Source organism: Physeter macrocephalus, chromosome 3 (assembly GCF_002837175.3).
Source record: "Physeter macrocephalus isolate SW-GA chromosome 3, ASM283717v5, whole genome shotgun sequence".
Classification (NCBI taxonomy): Eukaryota; Metazoa; Chordata; class Mammalia; order Artiodactyla; family Physeteridae; genus Physeter; species Physeter macrocephalus.
The window spans coordinates 3456359-3468204 of NC_041216.1; the positions used below are offsets into that span (position 1 = coordinate 3456359).

The 11846-nt window shown below is 40.9% G+C and overlaps 1 protein-coding gene across 11 annotated transcripts in view; it reads right to left on the reverse strand.

Moving 5' to 3' along the window:
- Nucleotides 1-401: 401 nt before the first annotated feature.
- Nucleotides 402-11846, reverse strand: part of ZNF684 (zinc finger protein 684) — a 39475-nt gene continuing 28030 nt past the window's right edge. For 4 of the 11 annotated variants that reach the window (XM_028485752.2, XM_055082746.1, XM_028485747.2 and 1 more), the window contains 3 exons: nucleotides 7255-7381; nucleotides 6456-6551; nucleotides 402-1829 (listed from right to left, as the gene is read on the reverse strand). In XM_028485752.2, the coding sequence (XP_028341553.1) occupies nucleotides 904-1829; nucleotides 6456-6551; nucleotides 7255-7381 (1149 nt within the window). In that variant the 3' untranslated portion in view covers nucleotides 402-903. Of the gene's footprint in view, nucleotides 1830-6455; nucleotides 6552-7254; nucleotides 7422-11013; nucleotides 11123-11687; nucleotides 11800-11846 lie in introns of those variants that run through there. The other 7 variants (XM_055082737.1, XM_028485745.2, XM_028485761.2 and 4 more) reach the window with 6 other exon arrangements.

An 11846-nucleotide genomic window follows, 5' to 3' on the forward strand; every position in this document is an offset into this window, starting at 1 on the left:
ATTAAATACACACACATGCACACACACACGTTTTGCACAGAGAAGAAAACATATTACACAGTGTCCTCAGTTGAGCAGAGCAGAAGACTTCATAACTGTCCCTGACTATTATTTAAGAGGAGGCTCAAGAAGGCTCAGTAACAACTGCTGTAACTATTCATAAGTGCCACGAAATGGTTAGAGATCAAGTTCATAGCACTGACCTTCATTCTACATAATAAACCATATTATTTCATTTATATTTGGCAATTCTGGATATGGTGATTTTAGGCTTTGAAGAGACAATGACGGTGTTTACCAGCGATCTTAATAGATATAATTTTAGAAGGGGTTTAAGTTTTATTTATACATTTTTTATTGTAGTAAAATACACAGAACATAAAATGTACTATCTAAACCATTTTTAAATGTACAATTCATTGGCATTAAGTACGTTCACAATGTTGTGCAACCATCGTTATAACAGATATAATTTTGTATAATGTGCATAGCATATATTTCAACCCCACAGTTATACAAATTTCTTAAGCAATGCAGACATTTGTATAAATTGTGTAAAAATCATAAATCAGGGGCAGTGTACACATGCAATTATAGTCAGTCTGATGCCTTATTCAATTTTTTCATAACTTCCTCAGTTTTACTGTAAAGTTGTCTGTAGCTCAAAATTTTCTGTAATCTTCAATAAAATTAGTAATATCACTTATAGAACATGAATTTCAGAACATGCTTTTTCACATTTATTCAACTGATAGGGTTTTTCTCATGATGAATTCTTTGCTGCTTCAGTAAAAGGCTAATTTTAAGTTTTTCCACATTTACAAAGCTCCCTTGTTTTTATGACTTTTTTGATGGAGAATAAGGTGTGTCTTCCAGTTAAAAGATTTCCCACATGTGTTGCATTTATTTTGTTGCTCTGCTGTGAGTTAAGTAATGTTTAAGGAGATGAGATCTCTTGATGAAGGATTTGCCACATTCAGTGCACCTGTGGGGTTTCTCGCCTGTATGAATTCTCTGATGCATGACCAACACTGATGAGTCTGCAAAGGCTTTGCCGCATTCTCTGCATCGGTATGGTTTCTCGCCTGTATGGATTCTGGAGTGTTTATAAAGGGATGAACTGTACTTGAAGCTTTTCCCACACTCCTTACATTCAAATGAGTTCTCAAGTGTGTGCGATTTCACATGCTGAGTAAAGGAGGAGTTCCAGGTGAATGATTTCCCACATTGACCACATTCATAAGGCTTCTCTCCAGTGTGGAGTCTCTGATGGACCACGAGTTGTGCTTTATGCGTAAAAGCTTTCCCACAATCACTGCACACAAAGGGTCTCTCTCCACTATGAATTTTTTGATGAGCTGCAAGGTGTCCCTTACTGTTAAAGGCTTTCCCACAGTCACTGCATTCAAAGGTTTTTTTTTTCCTTGTATGCTTTTTTTCATGTCTAATGAGACGAGACTTCTTTTGGAAGGCTTTCTCACATTCACTGCACCCAAAGATTTTTTTCCTTCTGTGCTTTTTTTCATGTCTAATAAGACACAACCTGTTTTTGAAGGCTTTTCCACATTCCTTGTATTCATAAGAGTTTTCTCTGATATAACTTTTATTATAACTAAGAAAGTATAAGTTAGGTTGCAAACACTTTCCATTTGATTCATATTTATGTTGTTTTTGTCTTGAAGAAATAAAATTTATACTCAGATTACAATTTTGGTCTGTCTCGTTGGTCAGTGTTTTCTTGAAGGTAAACATACCTTGGTTCAAAAAATTGTCTTTGCTTCCTTCTCCTTCCTGTCCCTCTAGCTCATCATCAAGTAAGCAGATAACTTCTAAAAAGGAGTAAAATGAAACATTCTCAGTTACTCCTTCCAATATAATGTAACAGAAAGAAATTTTTAAAGTCTATGTTTTTGGGCAAGGCTGCCTATTCTGACCACTTCTAGTCAACACAGTATTAAGTCCTAGCTAGACCAATTAGGTAAGAAAAAGAAACAAAAAACATCCAAATGGGGAAGGAAGAAGTAAAAGAATCTGTTCACTGATGACATGATCTTGTATTCAGAAAACCTAAAGATTCCATGAAAAAACTGTTAGAACTAATAAATTCACCAAAGTTATAGGATACAAAATCAACATAAAAAAATAGTTGTCTTTCTATACCCTAAAAGCAAACAATCTGAAAAGGAAATTAAGAAAACAATCCATTTACAATAGCATCAAAAATAATAAAATAAACTTAACCAAGGAGATGAAAGACCTGTACACTGACAACTACAAACACTTCTGAAAGAGATTAAAGAAAACACAAATAAATGGAAAGACATTTTCCATTTTCTGTGTTCATGGACTATTGTTAAAATGTCCCAAATGTACCCAAATGTATCTACAGATTCAGTGCAATCCCAGTGGAATTTTTTGCAGAATTTGAAAAAGCAATTCTAGGGGCCTTCTCTGGTGGTGCAGTGGTTAAGAATCCTCCTGCCGGTACTTCCCTGGTGGCACAATGGTTAAGAATCCGCCTGCCAATGCAGGGGACACGGGTTCAAGCCCTGGTCTCGGAAGATCCCACATGCTGCGGAGCAACTAAGCCCGTGCGCCACAAGTACTGAGCCTGCACTCTGGAGCCCGCAAGCCACAACTACTGAAGCCCATGCACCTAGAGCCCATGCTCCGCAACAAGAGGAGACACCACAATAAGAAGCCCGCGCACCGCAATGAAGAGTAGCCCCCGCTTGCCGCAACTAGAGAAAGCCCATGCACAGCAATGAAGACCCAACGCAGTCAAAAATCAATAAATAAAATAAATTTATATATATATAAAAAAGAAGAATCCACCTGTCAATGCAGGGGACAAGGGTTCAAGCCCTTGTCTGGTAAGATCCCACATGCTGCAGAGCAACTAAGCCTGTGTGCTACATTACTAAACCTGCACTCTACAGCCCGCAAGCCACAACTACTGAGCCCGTGTGCCACAACTACTGAAGCCCACACGCCTGGAGCCCATGCTCTGCAACAAGAGAAGCCACCCCAATGAGAAGCCTGCACACCACAACAAAGAGTAGCCCCCACTCGCTGCAATAGAGAAAAGCCCACGCACAGCAACGAAGACCCAATGCAGCCAAAAATAAATTTAAAAATAAATTAATTAACTAAAAAAAAAAAAAGAAAAAAAAAGACAAAGCAATTCTAAAATTCGTATGGAACCATGAAGGACTCCCAAGAGCCAAAACAATCTTGAGAAAGAACAAAGCAGCAGACCTCACATTTCCTGTCTTGAAACCACATCACAAAGTTACAGTAATCAAAACTGTACTTTATGGTACTGGCATAAAGACAGACATATAGACCAATGGAAAAGAATAGAGATCCCAGAAATAAGCCCACGCATACATGGCCTTCAAGAAGTGTGCCAAGACAACACAATGGGAAAAGAATACTTTCTTCAACAAATAGTGCTGGGAAAACCAGATACCCACATGTAAAAGAGTTAAATTGGACCCCAATCTTACACCACACACAAAAATCAACTCAAAATGTATTAAAGACTTAAACATAAGATCTGAAACTATAAAACTCCTAGAAGAAAAGATAAGGGAAAACTTCAGAATATTGGGGCTCACAATGATTTCTTGGATAGGGAACCAAAAGCACTGACAACAAGAGCAAAAATAGACAAGTGGTACTACAGCAAACTTAAAAGTTTCTGTTAAGAAAAGGAAACAATTAATAGAGTGAAAAGGCAACCTACAGAATGGGAAAAAATATTTTAAAAACATATATTGGATAAGTCATTAATATCCAAAATATATAAAGAACCCTTACAACTCAATAGCAAAAAACGGGCAAAGAACTTTAATAGACATTTCTCCAAAGGAGACATACATATAGTCAACAGGTATATGAAAAGATGCTCAACATCACTAATCATCAGGGAAATGCAAATCAAAACCACAATAAGATATCACCTCACACCTGTTAGGATGTCCATTATTATTATTATTTTATTTTTATTTTTCTTCCGGTACGCAGGCCTCTCACTGTTGTGGCCTCTCCCGCTGCGGAGCACAGGCTCCGGATGCGCAGGCTCAGCGGCCATGGCCCACGGGCCCAGCCGCTCCGCAGCATGTGGGATCTTCCCGGACCGGGGCACGAACCCGTGTCCCCTGCATTGGCAGGCGGACCCTCAACCACTGTGCCACCAGGGAAGCCCAGGATGTCCATTATTAAAAAAAAAAACAAACCAAAATAACAAGTGTTGGCAAGAATGTGGAGAAATTAGAACCCTGGTGCACTGTTGATGTGCAGGTAAAATGGTACAGCCACTATGGAAAATGGTATGGAGTTTCCTCAAAATATCAAAAATTGAACCACCATATAATCCAGCAATCCCACTTCTGGGTATTTATCAAAAAAATTGAAAACAGGATTTCCTAGATATTAGCACTCCTGTGCTCACTGCAGCATTATTCACAATAGCCAACAGTTGGAAACGATCTAAATGTCCACTGACAGATGAATGGATAAAGGAAATATATACATACTTTAAAAAAGAAGGAAATCCTTCTATGCTACAACATGGATGAAGCTCAAGGACATTAGGCTAAGTGAAATCAGCCAGTCACAGAAGGACAAAAACTGCATGATAGCACTTACATAAGGTATTTAAAATAGTCAAACCTATATAAGCAGAAAGTAGAGTAGTGGTTGCCAGGGGCAGGGAGGAGTGGGAAAAGGCGAGTTGTTCAATGGGTTTAGAGTTTCAGTCCTGCAAGATGAGGAAGTTCTAGAGATCCCCTGTACACCAATGTGCATACAGTTAACAATATTGTACTATACACTTAAAAGTTTGCCAGTGAGGGTAAGTTTCATATTATGCATTTTTTTTTTTACCACACACATGTGAAAAGTCTCTGGTTTCAGGTCTAGTCTCCCATTCTGGACTACAAAACAAAAAAGAAATCTGTATTTGTCCTGCCCTGGGCATTAAGAAGAAACTGCTGAAATGGAGGCTTCCGGAAAACAATAATGAGAACAAGTAGCTTTTTCTATTTATAAATATGACTTTCCATTCTGTGAAAGATGGTAAGATAGGCACAAAGTAATGTTATAACAATGACAAAGAAAGTTAAAAAGGGCTCTTAACAAGGATGCAGAGTAGCTCTGAGAATGGGGAGAGCCATTTCAGAGGAATGAATGAGGAGGGTAACCAGGTGAACAAGGAGATAAAGGCATTCTGAGAAATGAGAAGAGCTAGACTGGGTTGGGGAAATTTGACCAGAGTCAAAATCTACAACATCTAAGAATTAAGTTATCCTGTTAGGAAGCTCCCAAGTCTCCTTCACACACTTCTCCTTCTCCTTCCTCATCCTGCACACAACCACCAAAGAACTGTCAGGCCATTAACTCCCTTTTACCTACAGGCACTTTCCTATATCCTCTCTAGCCACCCAAGCCACAGTTGAGCCCTATTTGTAGAAAGTTCTCCAACTCCACTTCTAGCTAGGATTCATTCTCCAATGCCTACACATACCCAGGAACACAGAGGCTCAGCAGAACGTTGAAAAGAGACCAGATGTCAATTCTTTTGCTTCTATCATCAGTTATTTCTACTACTTGATAAGAATTTTTCCTGATAAATAATCCTATTTTTTTAATAACCTCTTTCAACCTTCCAGATGTACTAGCCTCCAAAACTCTGCTTTGCCCCTGACACTCTTTAACTCAAATTTCACATTTTGGTTTCCACACATACAGATTCCATTATTTCTGGGGATCTGAACCATAAGACTCCTAGGCTTTACCAACTTTTGCCTTTATATATATACTGTATGGTTAAGAAAGTTAACTCTGACTACTGTTACTATGGTGCCACACCATGTCCAAAACAACATCATCACTGCTCAAAACCCTACAAATGCTAAGTCCACTGATATAATAATGTTAGGGAAAATGGAGGAGAAGGCAATTCTTCACTGTTTCTGAGATTGCCTTCCATCAAGGGGGAATCTTATTAGTGTAGCAATTTGGACCCTTACCTCATTCCTTATTTCTCAAATGAACACAATCTGATTACATTATTAGAAATAGATGTATGGGGCTTCCCTGGTGGCGCAGTGGTTGAGAATCCGCCTGCCGATGCAGGGGACACGGGTTCGTGCCCCGGTCCGGGAGGATCCCACATGCCTGGAACAGGCATAATGAGGAGCCAGAGCAGAGAGGAAGGACATCCTCCCACACAAGAGCTGAGAAACAGAAAGAGCAGCCACGTGGAAGAGTGGAAGTGAAGGTGTCATCTGGGGATCTGAGGATGTTGTGTCAGGTGTACCCAGTCACTTTCAAAGGTGTGTGGTTTTAAGAGGTGCTTCCTGCAAAGTATTTCAGAGGTGCCTGTCCCTCACTCACCAACTGAGATCTCAGTTCCAGAGACCCCCATCTACCTGCTTTCTCTGACTCACCTGGAGAGTGCCAACGTGCGTTCTCTCCCTCCATCATCCATGGCTCTTGTCCTTGCTCCACCTTGAAGATCACTTTTGTTTTGGTGACTGGACACCCTGTTCATGGGAAACAACACAGAACTGGGGACAAAGTGCTAGGAACAAACGACTACCTCACAATTCGGGTTTGCCTCCTCGAGTCTTAGGGCCTGTGAAGATGATAGACAAGCTTTAGAACACAAAAGACCCTTCTTCATTTGGGAGGCAGAAGCATTAAACATACTACCTGATCCCCAAAGGGGATTATGAATCTTTGACCGGACTAAGCTTGTGGCGCAGTGGTTAAGAATCCACCTGCCAATGCAGGGGACAAGGGTTTGAGCCCTGGTCCGGGAAGATCCCACATGCTGAGGAGCAACGAGGCCCGTGCACCACAACTACCAAGCCTGCTCTCTAGAGCTCGCAGCCATAACTACTGAGGCCATGTGCCACAACTACTGAAGCCCACGCGCCTAGAGCCCTTGCTCCACAACAAGAGAAGCCACCGCAATGAGGAGCCCACGCACCGCAACGAAGAGAAGCCCCTGCTCGCCACATTAGAGAAAGAGAAAGCCCGCACTCAGCAAAGAAGACCCAACATGGCCATAAATAAACGAACAAACAAACAGAAATAGCAAAAAAAAAAAAAAGAAAAAGATTCTTTGCCCACTAAAATTCAGGGTCAAACTTACTAATGCCTCAGAATGTTCACAGGTTTCTCAAGTCTTAAAGGAAGGGTACTATTAGTATATCCTGAGTTACACAGGGAAGTTGTCCTTACCCACTGAGATGAGGTTTCTAAAGTTCTCCAGCATCACATCCCAATACAGCTTCCTCTGAGCACATCCCAGCAGCTGCCACTCCTCCAGGGTGAAGTCCACGGCCACATCCTGGAATGTCACTGATCCCTGTAATAGTACATTCATCTTCGACCTGAAGTGAGCACCACTGGGGCACGTGGAGGGGATTCAGAGCAATTCCTCTAATTATGTTCATATGTTCAGAGTTTGCAGTAAGTTACCTAGAATAACTAAAAACTACGTACTTGATTTAGAATTAAAATTTGTGATAGAAGAAAATCATATTAAAACTGTCCCAGTATATAAATATACACACATACGTATATATACATACGTATACGTACATATATATGGAGAGAGGGAGAGGAAGAGAAGGAATAAGATAATACTAAGTTCACTGAGCATTGTTCTGGCCTCAGGTATTCTGCTTATACAAAGGGACACTGAAAAACAGTCATATGAAAACGGCTACTCATTTATGACAAATCATCAAATTTTTTTCTTTCACGATAAGTACCAGGAAAATCTTTATCTATGGAATTGTTATACCTTATTCTCTAGGACATGGCCAATAACTTCACTGATTGGGTATCCTGTTTTTATGACTGCCAAGATTAAGCATAAATTTGCATCTCAACATTACAAAGTATGTGCAGACCCTACGGACTCCATATCAATTTTCTAATTTTTCTTCAATTTAAATTTCAATCTATATTTTTCCCATTTATATTCTTACCTATTAATACTTTTCCACTTTAATATATGGAGTCTTACAAGTCACTTCAAATTCACCAGAAAGCAAAGTGAAATTTGAATGAATAAATGGATGGACAGACGTGTGGATGGATGGATATCTTGCCTGGAAGTTGGTCGCTTTCTGCGGCTCATGAGAAAGGACACCGATCTACGAAAACAAGACAGGGGGAGTCCCCTGCCTTTCCAGCCTAGAAATAAGTACCCATATGCCAGCTACAAAAAAGGCTACTGGGGGAAGAATGACCTTTCAAACAAGCAGGGAAGTCCATGTTATAGAAAGACCAACTTGTCCACTTTTAATCCTGATATGATCACAGGAAACTTGGGTAAGGATGGTCTCTCTTGGGTAGATATATACATTTCTGCCCATTGATCTATTACAATTTATTGTTAATTTCTGATCTAGTGATTTCTTTTCTCCCAGAAACTTATCCCAAATAAATAAAAATTGATGGATATGAAGATTAAAAGCCTGAGTTCTGGAGCCAGGCAACCGAGTTCAAATTCAGCTACTCCACTTACTAGCAGCAATGACCCGAAGAAAGTCACTTAACTACTCTATACCTCAGTTTTCTTATCTGCAAAACGCTGATGATAATAGTACACACATCATAGGATTTTTTCGAGGATTAAACAAGTGAATACATGGAAACCACTCAGAACAATATGTGGTAAGCACTCAATAAGACTGTGACTATTTTTAAAAATAAAAAAGGGGAGAAAGGGAGAGATGAAAAATAATGTTTTTATATCATTGCTTATAATATGAAAACACAGACAATAGCTTAAATGTCCATTAACAGAGTGTTGACTTTTAAAAAAAGATGATAGCTTAAATGTCCATTAACGGTGTTGATTTAAAAAAAAAGATGCTGTAGAAAGATATTGCTTTGGAAAGAGGTTCCATTTATATTTGTAGGTAAAAAAAGTATGTTAAAATATATAACATGATCCTCCCCTCCCCCTTTTAAAAGAATATGCATGCAGAAACAGAGACACACAAGCTTGGTGGTCTCTGCAAATAAATAATAGCTATCTACAAAATGTAAATAACTGTTATTTAGGGTTGTAAAGACAGCAGAATCATATGTAACTTCTATTTTTTTACATATTTGTACTTTCTAAATGTTTATAATGTATTATTTTTTCAAATATATACACATACATGTAAATATATAGTTTAAAAATATACATATAAAATTTAAACAAAGGTCTGTAATGCCCTACAACATCTTGGTTCCACCTCTTCCAACCTCATCTACTTCAATCCTTCAAGCACCCTCCTATAGTCACTCTGATCAGACATTCAGCTTTCTTGCTCTTCCTCCAAAATACCAAGGATGATTACTCAGAATCTCTGCACATCTCTTCTGCCTGGGCTGTTCTCCCCCAGGGAAAAATCGGGATACTGCACAGCTCACTCTCTAAATTCCTTCAGGTCTCTGCTTACAGGTCACTTAGCAGCGAGGCTTTTCTTGACAACCTCAGATAAAAAAGCTTCCTCCCTCACGGTCACCACCACTCTGTACACCCTTACTCTGTCTTTTTCTCCATTGCACCTACTATCAAATGACAGATTGTGTATCTGTTTATTTGGTTTTTGCTTCTCTACCTCCATGAAAAAACACAGATTCTGTTCTGCTCACTGTGGTACACCAAGTACCAGAATGGTGTTTGGTCCACAACAGACACTCAGCAAATATTTGCTGAATGAATCAAACTCCTTGTTACATGTTTTCAAAAGAAACTTATTAAGCAACTTTGGCCCAACTGAACTGTGATGCAGAGGACTTCCCTGGCAGGCGAGTGGTTAAGACTCCGTGCTTCTACTGCAGGGGGTACCGGTTCAATCCTCGGGCAGGGAACTAAGATCCTGCATGCCGCTGCGGTGCGGCAAAACTTTTTTTTATTTTTATTTTTTTAATTTTTGGCTGCGCTAGGTCTTCGTTGCAGCCCATGGGCTTTCTCTAGTTGTGGCGAGTGGGGGCTACTCTTCATTCCAGTGCGCGGGCTTCTCATTGTGGTGGCTTCTCTTGTTGCAGAGCACAGGCTCTAGGTGCGCAGGCTTCAGTAGTTCTGGCACAGGGGCTCAGTAGTTGTGGCGCGTGGGTTTAGTTGCTCCGCGGCACGCGGGATCTTCCCGGACCAGGGCTCGAACCCGTGTACCCTGTATTGACAGGTGGATTCTTAACCACTGCACCACCAGGTAAGTCCCGTGGCAAAACTTTTGAACTGTGATGCAGGAAAAAGAAGAGTCTGGGAATTGAAGACTGGATTTCAGGCCTGACTCAGCCACTAACAAGCTGTGGGACTCTAGCACTCAATTGCCATCTCCTTAAAATGAAGAAGCAGAACCACAAGACTCCTAAAAGTCCTTCTAGCACCATGAGGCTGTGATTACTCTGTAAACTAGTTCTGCATTTAGGTAAGGGGAGAAAGGGAATCAGCATAACCCTAAAGGGCAAATATAACAACTAAAATAGTAAGAAGCCAGCTTAATTGTGAAGGAAGCAATGAGGAAGGGAACGCACTGGTGTGAATGTGTGTTTGTGAGAGCCTGAGAGACACAGAAAGAGAGAAGGGGAATGAATAAATGTGTTTAGGAAAGAAGCAGAATATCTTCTGTAGTAGCTTTTGATTCTTCTTTCCCTTGACCATACCCTCATTCTCCTCCTGTGAGTTTCATTTTCCTGTGGAGCCTGACCACATAAACCCATACTTCATTTCCTGTAATTCTCACCTCTCTCCTCAAACATTTGGGACAACACCTCCATAAGCACAGTCCTTGATGGTACTTACATGTAATGCCATGAGTCAAGCCCTACTCTCACTAGATAGTAGAGACAGAAGTTGATTCTTGTCTCAACTGAAATGGGGTAAAAAAGTCACAGGTCAGGAGAGCCTCTTCCCGGGGTTAATCTGACGGAGAAGCGACACTCCTTCAACGGGAACCTTCACGTTGGGCCGCGATCCTTTAAACTCACCATCCTGTGGCCCTAGGTTGGCTTTCTGTAGATTTTAACCAGGGCCGCTGGAAACTGAAACAGGCAGGAATACGCAAGAGGGACCCTCAGGTTCAATTACACAGTCTTCCTGCAGAGACACCAAGAGTTCTCTCAATAACAATGATCACAAGTTGAAGTTCATATAGCATTCACTCCTCAAGAAGAATACAAACTAACTCTTTGTTTTAGGCAAAGTACTATGTTGCAAAAATAATGAAATTTGGGTAAAATGGCACTGAGTTTGAATACTCGCTCCTCCACTAACAAGCTGTGTGATTTGAAGCAGCTTCATACCTCCCTGTAAAACGATGAGTACACTTACAAGGCATTCTTATAAACAAATGTCAATACTTTAAAATAATGTGCTTAACAGTGTCTGGCACTGGCCGTATTGGTTCTCTTCCCCGCCGCTTTGAAGGGGTTTACTGCCTTCGGGAGAGTCAAAAATCTTGTGGAATGAGATGAGTTACGGTTCAACGCACAGGCGGGGGCTCCCTACGCGGTCCACACTACCTACAACACAGCAACGCAGACTGGCCCGACACGCCCCAGCCAGACCTGGGGAGAAAGGAGCCCAGACCTGGGCAGAAAGGAGCCCAGCCCTTACTCGGCTTCCCCTGAGCCAAATGCCCCCGCGCATAGGAGTTACCTACAATTTTGCTTTCTTCACATGAACTGAGAAGCCGGTCTCTGCTCTCCACCAGTCCCTCAAGCCCTTCTGGCTCACCCGCCGCTCAGTACTGAAACACGTGGAGGAACGCAAACACTTCCTGAGGTCCCCACTGCGCGTGTGCGGAAATAGCGACCCACCC